This window comes from Pantherophis guttatus, chromosome 2, assembly GCF_059756535.1.
Source record: "Pantherophis guttatus breed Tessera chromosome 2, ASM5975653v1, whole genome shotgun sequence".
Taxonomy (NCBI): domain Eukaryota; kingdom Metazoa; phylum Chordata; class Lepidosauria; order Squamata; family Colubridae; genus Pantherophis; species Pantherophis guttatus.
Window position 1 is genome coordinate 100,463,265 of NC_142064.1, and position 15,755 is coordinate 100,479,019.

Below are 15,755 nucleotides of genomic sequence, written 5' to 3' on the forward strand. Positions count from 1 at the left end.
GTTTCCACTTCTGCAACAATCCATATAATAGAGATGTCCAACCTTATCTTATCCTTCCCAGAACCTTCTATCCCAGCAAAAAATTAAAGCAACATTTTGCTTCTATAGTTTAAAAGTTTTCAAAAATGTTACACCATCATGCCCTTGCATAGATGGAAAATATCTAAAATGGGCACACTTTATAAATGTTCCAGCAAGATGTGGGCTTGTGTTTTGTTATTGTTGTTGTTGTTTTGTTTTGCCTTCTTATATTTTGGAAGATAAACAGTACCACTGATAGGTGCTGCAGATGCTAAGATACCAGGTGATGCTTCATTATGGTTTACCTTACAACCTATACATTGGTTCTGAAAAGCTTAGGTGATAATATATTTGTTAGTCTTGAAGTGAGTTTTATTTCTTTACATCTCAATAAGCCCTGACTACATTTCCAGGAGCAGACTTGCAAAGACAATCAGTTTGGTCTAGTTGTTAAGTCCCCAAAAACCAGGAGACTGTACATTCTAGTCCTGCCTTAAGCATGAAAGCTAGTTATTATGTATTTTATTGAATAGCCCGAAGGCCTTTCCCCCCCCCCCCAAAAAAAAAGAAAGGGAAAGATAAAACAAACAGTTACAGAAATAACAGTGTAAAAATATATGGTATATGACATTAAAATTTAACAATATCGAAGTTCAATAACTAAATTTCCAAAACTAGATAACCCAAATAAGATAGCTCCTCTCTAACTCAGCTCATCTTTCTTACAATCAATGATGAAAGCTAGTTGGGTGACTTTGGTCCAGTCACTTTCTCTCAACCCAACTCACCTCACAGAGTTGTTGTTGTGGGGAAAATAGAGAAAGAAAGAAGTATCAGGTATGGTTGCAGCCTTGAGTTATCTATAAGTATAATAAAGACAGGATAAAAAATCTAATCTATAATCTAATCTAATCTAATTATCCAATATGTTCTATGCAAGCATGAATATCCACATGTATGGGATGGGAGGTTTTTTGAACACAGAAACTATTTGCAAGAGACCAAGAACTAATTCTGAGGCAGGATTGCACTACTATCTTAACCCCATCAATGAACAGCAGTGTCACACATAGTGGGATATATAAATATAGCTTTTTCCCCTCCACACCTTTATTCTAATTTTGCATTTAATATTCAAACTGTGTCAGGTCATTAAGTTTGAGTACTTTCCCTGGGGCAATGTTTGAGCTGTAAAATACTTTGGCTTTGGGCTGTTTGAGCACTATAATTAAACCTTAGATTTTTATCAAAGCTAAAAGATGACAGCAATAGATAAAAACCCAACTCCTTCTGAACAATTCATAGTTGAATGACTGTTGTGTCAACATTCTGTAAATGCTATTGAGAAATGACATGCGGAGCACCACATTCCTTAGCCAGCCCTTCTGTCTTGTTTTCTTTGGAAAGAAAAAGGGGAAAAAAAGCAAGTGTAACAGCTAGTTGCTCATGAAATTTGGTTTTAAAAACATGATTGGCCTCCCTGCTTTTCAAGTTTGTAGAATTCACATTTAGGTAGGTCTTAAATTTAAGTCCACAAGCCAAAGCTAGCAATAACAAGCAAAGAAGGTTATACATTTGGCAAGCATATCCTGTGGTACAATTTGGGTTTAAAATCCTGACTAAAAGACTGAGCCTTGGTAACCTGAATGGTCTATCATGTTTACAACGCCATTAAAAGCTATAAATAATGCAGGGTAAAACACATCACTTTCTACCCTAGTGCATTTGAACATCTTGGTTTTGATTGCTTTACATCAGGGGTGTCAAACTCGATTTCATTGAAGGCCGCATCAGGGTTGTGTTTGAACTTGAGGGGCCAGGCTGGGCGTGGCCAGGGTGGGCATGGCCAGCTCGACGTCACTCATGTCAGAGGCACCTGTGGTGACCTGAGCACTCTGCCAGCGGAAATGGGCTCCCGAGCTCCATTTTCAGCTGCCATGGCCTCCTGCAACCCACTGCCAGTGAAAATGGAGCTTGAGAGGGCTACACACAGCCCTCCTGAGCTCCGTTTTCACTGGCAGAAGCACTGCAGGCCAATCCTTTGCTGTTTCCAGGGCAGCCCCATGGGCCCCATGGATCCAGCTCCTGGTCCTTGAGTTTGACACCCCTGATTTACATCATTTCCGCAACGAGCCCTTTACGGCAAAGCACCTGAAGTCATTGTTTTGCCTAGGAAAGCTCTAGGTTTGATTTTCAGCATCTTCCTGCAAAATGAGAAAACACCATTTCAGATAGACAATTGGTAACTAGGTGGACCAAGAGTTTGCCTTGGAACAAGGCTGCTTTCTCTGGCAGCATAATGGCCATCACCACAGTTCAAAATGCCCTCCTGTCATGAACATGCTGGAGAGTTTTAGACATAGTGCAGTCTGTCCTATCTCTACTATGGGAAAAACAGAAAACACTTGTTCTAAGTGGTGCTCATTAAGGAACTGTACAACCCAAGACATTAGGGTTGGTTTAATCCTCTCCCCAAACTTTATGCTGGAATATTTGTTTTTCTGTTTGGTGCCTCCTCCCTAGCAAAATTTGTTATAAGACGTCCTGCACCTCTAACGTCCTCTTTTCTATAAATCTTCCCAGAATAACTAGGTGTATACAAATTCCCATTCGTTTTTATAGCCTATTGACTGAAAAGAAAGGCAAGTCCTGTTTTGCCTTCAGCAAATATTTTCAGCAATGATGCCTGGACCAAGTATTTGCCCTTGACAAGTGAGGCGTGCATGGTGGAAGTTGCTCCTCCAGAATCCCTCCAGGCCACTACTGGATGACTACTCATTCTCACATCTCCTTGCCTCATGGCTGGCATAGCATCCACATTGATGTACGGAAGTGTTTATTTGGAGGTTTTGCTTAAGGTGACCAGACGTCCTGCTTTTGGCGGGACAGTCCCGCTTTTGAGCAATTTGTCCCGCGTCCCGCGGCGTTTTAAAAAAGTCCCGATTTTTCATTCTGCCTCCTGAGTCCCGGCTGCCTCCTGAATCCCCGCTGATGGCTAGAGGGAAAAAAAACTCTTTAAACTCTTGCCGCGGGGCTTTAAAGGGCCGACCTACAGCTGATCAGTGTTAAAAAAAAATGAATAGACCCATGCCTGCAAAAATAGAAAAAACAGCCCCTGTTAACAGCTTCCGCTAGGTTAATTAGCTGCAAAAAGCTGCAAAAAGTTCCTGGAGCAGATTTTTTCCCCCCTAGCTATACTGAAAACAAAGGCGAAAGCGAAACTAAACCTGCAACGTGACAAAATGAGGCAGAGAGAGATTTCTTTCTTTTTCTTTTTCTTTTTCCTCACCAAAAAAGGTAGGTACAAAACTGCAAACAATGGGAAATTTTGGGCAAAAGAGGAGAGTTCAAGATTTTAAAACACAAAAGAAAAAAAGCTCTATTTAACTAGGGAATTGTAATAATTGAGATACTATTAATAATTGTATATTGTGTTGAAAGCAGAAATGGTTAAGTTGTGGTTTGGAGGAATATATGGGGGAAATTATTTGGTTTATTATTATTGGTAAATATAATTAATTGATTTGTAAGAAATTGGATTGCATGGAAATAATTGGAATATTCATGTTCATATTGATTAATATACAAAAAAGATAGTTATATAACTAATTGATTTATATTAAAATGTTGAATTTGTATTTAACAACTGTATTACATAATTACATAATTAACCAATGTGAGGATGGATATAAAAATAGATGACAATGGGAAGGGGTATAATATAGAATAGAAGGGAAAAATTGAATTTGATTAAGATTAGAGATGAGGATGAAGGGTCATATTGTTTTTTTAAAAAAAATAGATGAGGAATAAATATGGCAAAAAGGAAATATAGAAATTGTAAATTTAATTGAAATGACTAAACGCTGTTTAAATTTGTGAACCAGCCAAATATTCTGTTCAAAGAAAATACATTGTATGTTTATGTGTGTTTCTAATTATTGCCATTTATTCATATTTGTTCTCTTTTATTCTTTAAAGTTTAACAATTCATTCTTAATCTTAATATCTTTATATTTGCTTGGGGTTGGCTTTCTTCCCTTTCATCTTTTTTATTGTACAGCAATCTTTCTCCTCAAACCTACCACCACTCTCTTTTCTTTCCTTCTTACTTTCTCTTCCCCCACCCTCTTTTTCTCCTCCCTACTTCCTCTTCCTTTCTCCTTCTCCTCCTCTCTTCCTCCCTCTCTTACCCTCACTCCTACTCTAATTTCCATTCCTTCATCCCTCTCTATTGCTGTATCCTTTAATGCATATGGACTACTCAGAGGGCTGAAAAAGTTATTTTTGACTGGTCCTCACACTTTTGACCAGTCCTTGAACTTATGACTGTCCTCACATTTTACATTTTTGCCCTATCTTGTCATCATGGTGAAGAGAAGCAGTTGTGAAATGAGTGACATGGTTGTTAAGAATGCTGCATGGGCATAAATATGAGGATGGTCATAAGTGTGAGGACCAGTCAAAAGTGCGAGGACCTGTCAGAAATGACTTTTTTCAGCCCTCTGGTTAGTCCTTTTGTGCATATGGACTACTCAGAGGGCTGAAAAAGTTATTTTTGACTGGTCCTCACACTTTTGACCAGTCCTCGAACTTACGACTGTCCTCACATTTTATATTTTTGCCCTATCTTGTCACCATGGTGAAGAGAAGCAGTTGTGAAATGAGTGACATGGTTGTTAAGAATACTGCACGGGCATAAATGTGAGGATGGTCATAAGTGTGAGGACCAGTCAAAAGTGTGAGGACCTGTCAGAAATGACTTTTCAGCCCTCTGAGTAGTCCCTATACACATAGCCATGGCCACCCGGTCACATGACCAGCTAGCCACGCCCACCCAGTCACATGGCCTCCAAGCCACGCCCACACAATAAGTCACGCCCACAATGGTGTCCTTCTTACCAATGTTAAAATCTGTTCACCTTACCCTATACACATAGCCATGGCCACCCGGTCACATGACCAGCTAGCCACGCCCACCCAGTCACATGACCAGCTAGCCACGCCCACCCAGTCACATGACCAGATATCCACGCCCACAAAATAAGCCATGCCCACAATGTCCCTCTTTACCAATGTTAAAATCTGGTCACCTTAGTTTTGCTGGCCCTTGAGTTTTATATTTAATTTGTCAACTTGGGCTTTCATTTTGGAGTAATCCTTGAGGTGCTTCACTTCTATGCATTTTAAGTATAAGGAGCAGTGGTGAAATTCAGCCGGCTCTATCCGGATTGTGTGATCTGGTAGTGCTGGCGGCGGGAAGCTCCGTCCACCTGCCATTATCACATCCCGTTTTTTACCCTCTGCACATGCACAGAAGGCTCCAGGTGCGCACTCTCACATTTGCAAACTGGTAGCGAAGGTAAGTGAATACCATCCCTGATAAGGAGGCTGCTGTACCCTCTGGTGGTGGGCTGGATAGTATTTGATATGCTCTTGAGTGTAGACTGTAGTGTAGATTTTATTAAGAACGTAAGAAATGTTGTGCAGATGTGAAACAAAGTCCACATTACTTGGAAGGATCTCATCACTAGGCCACTTGGTAAAGAAAAAATAAACTATGTTTTCTTAGGCCTTGTGCATACATACATTTCCTCCTGCCAGTGGTTCTCCTAACTTGCCATTTCTTTAAAATATTGAAGTCTGAGGTCAACTTGTTACTGCCTTCCTCCTCCTGGCACATTCAATAATGACAAATCTAGAGTCCCACTTTCAGCATACAGCTTTCTGGTTCATTTAGTCTAGCTGTCTCTACTCTGTAGATGTCCTGGGAGGTGCAAGATGGAGAAGACAATTCAATCATTTCGGCTGCTAAGCGGTGTTAAGCAAGAATGTGGCAGGAGCTGTTGACCATGAATCAATCAGAGTTATTTGCAATTCTGGCTTAGAGTCAGATGTAAAATGCAAAACATGAGGTCAGGAAAGGACAATTTTCTCTCTCTCAAGAATTGTATTCCTTCAAAAGTAATGTGTTGGATCCCTGAAGCTGGAGGGAGCTACAACTAAAATTAATGGTGGGAAAGTGGTAGGGCCACTCTTTCCAGTATTCCTGTTTATTTCTTTATAAAAAATTGTCTTCTGCTCCCCACACAGTAGACTGGCAGTGAAGGTACAGATAGACATTTGACTGTTCTCCACAAATTGAGGAGATAGTGAATATGGCCTCATCTATAAATCAAATAATACATGAGAGCATTCCAAGTTATCCTTAGTTACTATTAGGTGGAAAGTTATGTTATGGTTGCTTAAAAACCTCTCAGTGGATTTACAAAGCTCACAAGCAGATGTAGAGTTTTCTATCAGGTTTCAGCTATCTCCTTTTCCTGGGTATGCCATTAAGTTCCACTCTGCCCTTAGAGTTACACTCCTCTCAATTGCCAGCTCATTCTCTGCCCATTACAGATGATGGTTCTCCCTTGTTTGCTTGCAGGAAGAGAAGTCAGTGATGCTTTTAAATAATACTTTTGCAAACTTTGCCTCTCTCTAAGTCACCTGGTGCCTGCCTCTTGTCTCATTTATAAGCCCCCTTGGAGAAGGAATCACCATTAAGGACCAGATGGCCAATGGTGTTCCAATTTAGCCAAAAAAGTAAATAATAGCCCGTAATAATTAATTTACCTATCACCGCAAAGTATCATCTGAAGAAAAGCAAGAGGAGAATAAAACACTGGTTTGGCTGTGATATCTCAACAAGAGATGTGGATCCATCACGTAATAATATTCCATTTTGCATAAAATCATCTTAGCAGAAAGAAGCCAGAGCCTGCCATACTGGAGAAAACAGGCTTGATTCCCTTCCTGAGACATTACACAATCTGGCAAAGCCTATATTAAAACACATGATAGCAGGTTTCACCCAATGTCTCCTTTTGGAATGAAAGTTCATAACTAACTGCAAGGTTTGGCTGTCTAGATCTCTGCACGTAGATACAAATCTTTATGGGATAACCAGAGTTCCCCTTATACCAAGTACAAGAAAAATAGTAGGCAAATATGATATGATTTCCTTTTAATTATTTTGAGTCTGGGAAGTTTTGACTATGAAAACAATCTGCCTTTTTTTTTTCTCTCAGAATTTTATGGGGCTTCAAAAGTGGAACCACTTAAAATTTGCCCCATTTGTACTATGTGTATATTTAAGAAAGGAACATTTGTTAGGAAAATGGGACATCTCTCAAAGCATATGACTCAAAAATCTTATTCCCAAGTGCTCTTGAATATAAGAGTGCTGGAAATGTGAAGGAACATGCACACTACCTTATGCACAAAAAGGAAAATTCTACTCACACCCAACAAGAATCTTGCATTACACACTAAGCCCACCATAAAAGGAACCACTTCTGAGGTACCTCTAAAGCAGGTGTCAAACTCGATTTCATTAAGGGCCCATCAGGATTGTGTTTGACCTTGGGGGCCAGGTGATCGTGGCCAGGGTGGGCATGGTCAGCTCAATGTCACTCATGTCGGGGGTACCTGTGGTGGCCTGAGCACTCTGTCAGTAAAAATGGATCTCTGGAGGCTGCAACAGCCTCCTGCAACCCTCTGCCAGTGAAAACGGAGCTCAGGAGGGCCGCATGCGAGCTTCGTTTTCACTGGTAGAGAGTTGCAGAAAGCCGTCACAGCCTCCTGAGATCCATTTTTTTTTTAATTTGATTTATATGCCGCCCTTCTCCGGAGACTCAGGGCGGCTTACAATGCGTTAAGCAATAGACTTCATACTTTTGTATATTTATACAAAGTCAGCTTATTGCCCCCACAAACTGGGTCCTCATTTAACCTACCTTAGAAAGGATGGAAGGCTGAGTCAACCTTGAGCCTGGTAAGATTCGAACCTGCAGAAATTGCAGGCAGCTATGTTAATAACAGGGTGCATTAAACCACTGTACTACCAAGGCTCCTTTTTGCTGGCAGTGGCACCACGGGCTGGTCTTTCACTGTTTCCAGGGTGGCCCTCCAGGCCAGATTTAAGCATCTCGCCTTGAGTTTGACACCCCTGCTCTAAAGATTCACAAATGCTTAAAGGCTGCCCTCCAAGAAACAATGAGTTCTTGAGTTCCCAACAGAGAAGCCTTCAGCAAAAATAATAAAGTAATCTGGTGGCACCTCAAACAAAATGAAATGTCTTGAATTTTATCTAAGTAGCTGCTGTTAACGGGGTAGAGGGAATAGTGAAAGGAGAGATCCACGGGAAGTGAAATGTAAGAGTATAGGCAGTGAAATTAAGGAAAGAGGTAATTAACCAAGCAGTTGTTGCATGTGAAATACACCCATTCTTGGACTGATAAGCTTTTATTTTATAATTAAACACCTCACATCAGAGACTAGCATCACTTACGTCGACTGCCATAAAGTACTCTAAATTGAGCTACCTTTTGCAATAACCCAAAAGCTGCAACTGGTACAAAGTGCCATGACAACATGCCTGATGGGGCAGACTACAGGCAAGAATGAAATGATGTACTGTAAGTCATTGCTTTGATAGCAGAGATCCAATTCAAGGCTATCACCGACCTTCTATGATCTAGGATTGGGTTATATCAGTCAATTCCTTGGCAGAGTTGAATCTGTCCATCCAGTCTGATCAATGAGAGGGGACTTGTTGCTGCTTCCTTATCCCTTTAAAATGTACAGGATGTGGTCCTTTTCTAACCTGGTTCCCCTTAATAGAATATCTGCGCCCCTCCCTCCCCCTGAGATATGCATGGCTTCTGCCAGCATATTAAAACCAGATAAAAGCATTTTCATGCCAGCAAGCACTTGGTTCTTACTTTATTTACTGTATGGGTGCCTCTGATGATATTTATACATTGTTTATTGATGTTTCACATTAACATCGTCAACATATATCTCCATTCATAATCATTACAAAAACAGGTGAAAGAAAACTGGCTTATGCTGGAAATATATGTAATAGCCTACTGATGGTATTAATTTAATGGCTTTATTGTATATTTATAATATACAATAAATTTATATTTTATTTATATTTTGATTTGACTTTTCTGTATCCTATCGAGAGCCACCAAGATGGGGTCAGTCTATAAATGTTATAATAAATATAATAGTAGCAGTAATAAATAATTGCCATATGTGACTTGAAACTACATGCAGTTCTCGGTTAGCAACCAAAATTTTGATTTAGTCATTAATTAAAGCAGTCACTAACTGAAACCATATCTGTGCTTAGTATCTTACTGTAGCTTTCCTTTACTTTACAGACCTGTGAAGGTGAAAAATGCACACCTTGGTCACAAAGTTACTTTTTCATCACTGTTGTAACTCTGAACTGTCTTTGTATAAGTCAGTTGTTAAATGGGGACTTAGAAGCCTTATATATTAGGAATTCAGACTAAGGCACACATCATCTATTACTTATTTGAGCAATGCTTGATTTATATTTTCTGTGGAAGCAAAAATTACAGTAAAGAATACTGGCAACAATTAAAAATTATTTAGCAAGACCTGGCCTTGCCTTGACATATTTTCTTTCTGATTCTTTAATCCATCATGGGTTCATAATAACAGATGCTTAAAATCTTCCTGGGTGTTAGTGAAACTAAATTCTTCCATAACTTTGAGTAGGAGTATTATTACTGTAATGTCACAATACAATACTCCAAAGATATTCTCATTCCAAGCCATTATCTTATTTATGAGGTCATTAATGATTAAAAATAAAAGGTAACACCTTCCATTCTAAATGTATACTTGCACCTTTGTCCAAGTCTTTAGACCCATATATCATGATGGAACAACAAGTTTCTCTGAGAGTAAACTTCTTCAGTGTGATTCCTTTTAGAGATAGTCGGACTCTAACTTCCATAGTTTATAGTCAGCATGATTAGTTAAATGATAATCCAGCTATGGAATGATTGGAACTGAAATCCCACACAGTTTGAGGGCATCAGGTTATGCTAGAGCAGGGGTCTCCAAACTTGGCAGCTTTAAGATTTATGGACTTCAATTTCCAGAAAGCCAGCTATGCTGGCTGAAGAATTCTGGGAGTTGAAGTCCACAAGCCTTAAAGTTGCCAAGTCTGGAGTCCCCTGTGTCAGAAGGCTGAAGCAGAGAAACTGCACCCAAATCTCGACTTTAAAATGTTGCTAAGGATAAAATACTGAATCTATAAACATGGCAATGGGAATAGAACGAGAATCATCTGGGTTCAAATTCCCAAAGTAAAAGTCACAAAGTGACTTTGGCGCATCTATGGCTTTTCAGCTTAATCTGTTCCACAAGCCAATGAATGGAAGAATCCCCAAGCAAATGGAACTTCATCTCAGGAAGGAAGAAACACAAAAGTTGTAAGTAGAAAGCAAAGAACGAATAAAAATATTTAAGTAGGCTTTAGAGTACATCATGTTCTGAAGTGGAGGAAAAGTACCCCACGAGTGAGCACTATACCCACTCCTCATGTGATGGCTCATCTGACAGATCAAAATAGTTGTGCAATCATGCTGTGTCACTTCCCTGGGTACTCTATTATTCATTTCTTCACATCTCTTGCAATCCTCCATAAGCAGGGGTGGGTTCTACTTAACTTTACTACCAGTTCGCAACGGGAGAGCATGTGCACTTCTGCGCATGTGCAGATCGCCAAATATGATGTCAGGGTGGGTGGGTGGAGCCTCCCACTTTTACTACTGGTTCTCAAGAACCGGACAGAACCAGGAGCAACCCACCACTGCCCACAAGATATTAGAAACACAACTCTCCTTACAGATATTCTCTTTCAGTCTTTCTTCTGTGCCATTTCTCCACCCCCTTATCCCTTCAATTACTCTCACTGAAGTGTGCAACTGCTTCTCGGCCTACCTGAAACCACGCTCGGAATGAATGGATGCACCACAGATTATCATAGATCAATGATAAATAATTGAGGGATGTTCCCATGACTATTTAATGAAACGTGTTTTGTTTCCAGAGGCAAGAACCTGTAACTTAGTGGAGCAGGAAATATTTCATTCAGTGTTTTGGCTGGAATGAGAAGACATGGCTCCTTGACAGACTATAATACAAGAAATGGAAATAGATGATTAAAAACGCCTAATTTGTTTTCACAGTTAAAGCACTGATATCTTATGGTTTATGCAAAAAAGCAGCAAGAAAACTCTTGCTCTGTTCCTTATTAAACATGGTACAAAATAGAAAATCATAAATTGCATTAAGGTAGCCAGTCTGCTTTCCCCATCTGTCCTTACAGTACACAATCCATGGCAGTATCACTTTGGATCCTGGCATCCACTGTAAGCAGCAGAGAAATGGAAGGAGTTTAAAGAATGGCAGCCTACATCATAATGTGTTGGCACTAAAAATAAAAAAGGATGGAAAATCTCATTGCTAAATGATCAAAAAGAGCCTAGTATCAATCCTCAAGATTCCTTGTATTATATTTAACAGGACATATTCCGAACATTGTACAAAACAAAGTGCTGCCCCAAAATAGATTATGGGGTATTTATAAATGTGTCTGTCCCATTCTTTGACCAGGCAATCAAAGTAAATGTTCAGCAACCACTTCACTCTGAATTCACTCTGAGACACTAAAAGCTCTGCATGCTTATATCACCCAAATAGATGGTCTCATTAGTCTACATCACTTTGACAGACCTAGTCTGGACCAAATAAGTAGCAGTAAAGATAGGATAAACAATCTAGTTCCATTTGAGACAGTGGCAGATTCTAGTAGTGTCCTGCAAAGCTAGATACATTTAAATACCAATATCTTTTAAAATCCCACAATATGTATTTTGATTTACCCCAACAGGTTTGCATAAAAAATGCCCTCAATCCATTCTTCCACCTCATGTGTTACCATATTCCAAATAAAGTGCAGCAGTGTAATGTCTCATCTCAAAGTCACGTTCTGCAGCTTCATTAATGACTATCAAGCCAACCAAGAAAGATGCTCAATCCTTTACTTTGTTAGGTATCCTCATGAGGGTACTTTTAAAGGAAAGGTAAAGACAGACAAAGTCATCCATGCATATTTCGTGGAATTATATGGAGGTAGTTTGTCCACCTAGCAGTTTGAAAGCATGCAACTGCGACTAGATGAGCAGGTACCATGTGACTTTCTCATATAGTCATGCTGGCCACATGACCACAGAAATGGTCTTTGGACAACACTGGCTCTCTTGGCCAAGAAAGATGAGCACCATGTCTTAGAGTCAGAGACAACTGACAGGGAAATCTTTACCTTTTTTCAACTTTTAGGTTACCATTGCCCTCTTCCAGAACATCCTTATTTCCCAATCTTACCCACAGCCATGGAATTGCCTAGTGGGTCTCAATCCAAATATTCACCAGGCTCAATCTTGCTTGACAGATTCAGTGTTGGCCTTTCCAGGTAGACCAGACAAGAAAAATGACCAGATCAGCTAATTTTATTTTATCTTGCAATAATATAGTCTTGCAAGCCTAATAGTACAAATCTCCACTGCCTCTTTTACAGCCTGATAAATTAGGGAAGGTTCCTTTCTGAGTTTCTTTCTTTTCCCGTTATGCAGCTGTGGGCTATGCCTCTCTTATCTGATCATTCCATAGGTAGATTCTTGGGAAATTGACTGTCTCATGAATATATAGTATGAAGGGCTTTATAGATGACAACCAGCACCTTGAATTCCATCTGGAAACACACTAGGAGCAGGTGCAGCATGTGGAATAGTGGAGTGTACCAAGGTGCATCCATAAATTCCCCTGCCATCATGTTTTGGGCTTTCTGGATGTTCTCCAAGGGCAGCCCCATGTAAAGCGCATTGTAGTAATTCATTTGGTAGTTGACTAAGGCATGAGTGACTACAAACAGTGCCTCTCAGTCCACGAAAGGGCACAATTGGCACACATGATTAAGTTGGCAAAAGCCCCACCAATCACAGCTACCACTTGCTCGTCCAACATGAGCCACAAAAACAAACAAATCTGGAAAAGATTAGAAGAATCAGCAGGACTCAATTTCTCCAAAGGGCCCGTCTTCAACCCTTGTTAAGCCCTGTCCTCTAGCTTTTTCTCCCAAATCTCAGATGTCTAAATGCTGCTAGTTCTTTTGCTTAGAAGCCTGAATAATGTACGCCACCACAGGCTTAGGGGCATTGTCATACAGCAATTAATTCACATGTGGCAGCTTCAAAGAGAAAACCTTTAAGAAACTGTGGTTAAATAGGGTCATCAACGTATTTTTTTTTTCATGACAAGCTGAGACTGAACAAACATACAAAGCATAGAAAGAAAGACATTTTATCTCCTCTACCCTCTTGTGACTGCCCTCTTCCCCCTGTGTCCCACCACAGAGTTCAGAAAAGGGATCCAAGTGTCTGCTTGGCTGCCTGTGGCACAGAATGCAGCCTTGTCTGCCTTTCAGGCAGCAGGTGCACTCAAGCTGGACTTGCTGAGATCTGGTTACAGCTTCTTCCCTGCCCAGGTATTTACCCTGCTCCTGATGGGGGAGAAAAAAAGGTTTAAAAGTTTTTTTCCCCCTCCAGGTATAACTCGGACGTGTGGCCAATCTTTTCTCCCGAAACCAAGGAAGGAGCTAGTAAAAATTGCGCGCGCGCGCCCTGGACGCGTTTCGCCAACCTTCTCTCTGGACGCGCTCCTGGGAACTCTCTTTTCATATTAAACTCAGTAACTCGCGGCCCGTCTCCCTCCCCGACCTGCCTTCAGGATCTGGAGTGTCCTGGGTTGGAGGACCCACCTCTTCTGTTGCAACAGGTTGGTTTCGTCCAGTTTTCTGGCCCAGGATCTCTCTCCGCGTATCCTGCTAAGGAGCGCAGCCCAGAGCCTAGGGAAAAAGCCGCGGTCTCCGGGCAGCAGCATCCCCATCGTTGGGTTGGCTCAGTCTTAGCAGCGCATCCCCGAAGGGACGGTTCTTGTCGTCTCCTTCTTCTTCTTCCTCCTCCTCCTCCTCTTTCTCTCCTTCGTCCCCGTCCTCCTCCCTTCTGCCCGGCTGCCGGAGGCCAGCTCCAGTCTGGTCTGGAGACGGTTGAGTCTGCAGCCGACAGAGTCCAAAGCGGGGAGGTGGGGGTGGCGGTTGCAACATCTGGCTGCTGAGCGAGGCCGGTACCTGGCGGAGTCCCAGGAACAGGATCCGAGGGACAACCTGCCGGGGAGGAACCGAGAGGAGGAGGAGGAGGAGGAGGAGAAGAAAGGAAGGCAGACCCGCCCAGCGCGACAGAAGTTTTTGTTGGCGTTTAAAGAGACCCGGAAAGAGGTTTGGGACGAAAGTATTTTTTGAGCTGTAGAATTATAGCTTTCCTTCTTCGGGCCTTCTTGATTATTCCTTTAAATCAGGGGTCTCCAACCTTGGCAATTTTAAGACTTGTGGACTTCAACTCCCACAATTCCTCAGCCAGCAAAGTCCACAAGCAAAGCTGGCTGAGGAATTGTGGGAGTTGAAGTCCACAAGTCTTAAAATTGCCAAGGTTGGAGACCCCTGATTTAAATTGTGATCTGTTAAATAGACTCCTACATCTCAAGTAGACCCATTCGAGTTGATAAGACCAACGTTATGCCCCAGACCTAGAAGGTACCCCTTCCTTTCAGAAACCATGTGGTTAGCAGAATTATTTTTCATTATTTAGTAAGTAACCTTTCCAGGTAGGCTAGTATACCACTTTTTAAATTCAGTTTTCAAACAAGGGAAACTGAAACATAGTTTCTATGAAACTATGTTTTCTATATGGTAAAGATCATGAAGAAAAGGCAAATATACGTGTGCCGGGATAATGTTGCAGGATCCAATCTGGGTCAATCACGGGGACCAGAGGTTTAGTATTCTGAGCTTTTCGACTCGTGCTGGAGCCCATCCTCAGGGTACTTCTCTCTTACCACACATTCTGGTGAGAGAGAAGTACCCTGAGGGTGGGTCCTGCATGATTCCAAAAGCTCAGAAGACTAAACCTCTGGTCCCCGTAGTTGATCCAGATTGGATCCTGCATCATTAAGAGAGCCATTTGGATAAGTAGTGATTAAGACACCAGGCTAGAAACTGGGAAACTGGGAGTTTTAGTCCTGCCTGAGGCAAAAAGCCAGGTGGGTGAGCTTGGGCCAGTCGTTTCCTTTCAGCCCTAAGAAGGAGACAATGGCAAACTACTTCTGAAGAAGCTACCAGGAGTCAACAATGACTTGAGGGCACCTCTTCCATGCCCAAAAGGATTATTGAGAATTGTGGTCAAAGTGCAGTCTCTCACAAGCCACAAACTCTATTCTTAGTGACTGGTACATCTGGTTTTCAGCCCTGATGGTCCCATCCAAGCTCTGACCATCCCTCCTTATTCTCCCAAGTCCAGAGGAATCCCTCTAGTCCTGCCATCATAGAGAAAGGGATTATGAATCCCTTCCCATTTTGGATTGAAAGACCAAGGCCAGCCAGGTAAATGTTGCCACTTGGAAATGAATCCTAGTTTTGACATTGCAGGAATGAACGGCACCAATTTTATAGGAAAAGCCAACATAGATGGAAGTGGGACTTCATTTGCTCATGGTATCAGCTGACTTCAGCCATTGGGACTTTCAGAACTGCTGTGATCAGTAAAGACTCACCTTGCGTTTTGATTTAAGATGAGGGTGAAAACTATTATAGATCTCATAACAATATTAGTATTGGAGAGAAAAGGCTATGAATGAAGAACAACAAGGACATTCTGGTTAACACGTCACCTACTTAACTCAAAGCATTTATGAGAAACACTAAACCTGCTGAATTTCTAGCTGGCACACAGTTGTGTTTACTTGGC

The 15,755-nt window shown here is 41.3% G+C and overlaps 1 protein-coding gene across 2 annotated transcripts in view; it reads right to left on the bottom strand.

Annotated features, from left to right (window-relative positions):
- Positions 1 to 14,303, bottom strand: part of LOC117661774 (transient receptor potential cation channel subfamily V member 6-like) — a 93,029-nt gene extending 78,726 nt beyond the window's left edge. For both annotated transcript variants that reach the window (XM_034410899.2, XM_034410900.3), the window contains exon 1: positions 13,715 to 14,303. In XM_034410899.2, the coding sequence (XP_034266790.2) occupies positions 13,715 to 13,842 (128 nt within the window). In that variant the 5' untranslated portion in view covers positions 13,843 to 14,303. The remainder of the gene's footprint in view (positions 1 to 13,714) is intronic.
- Positions 14,304 to 15,755: the final 1,452 nt, after the last annotated feature.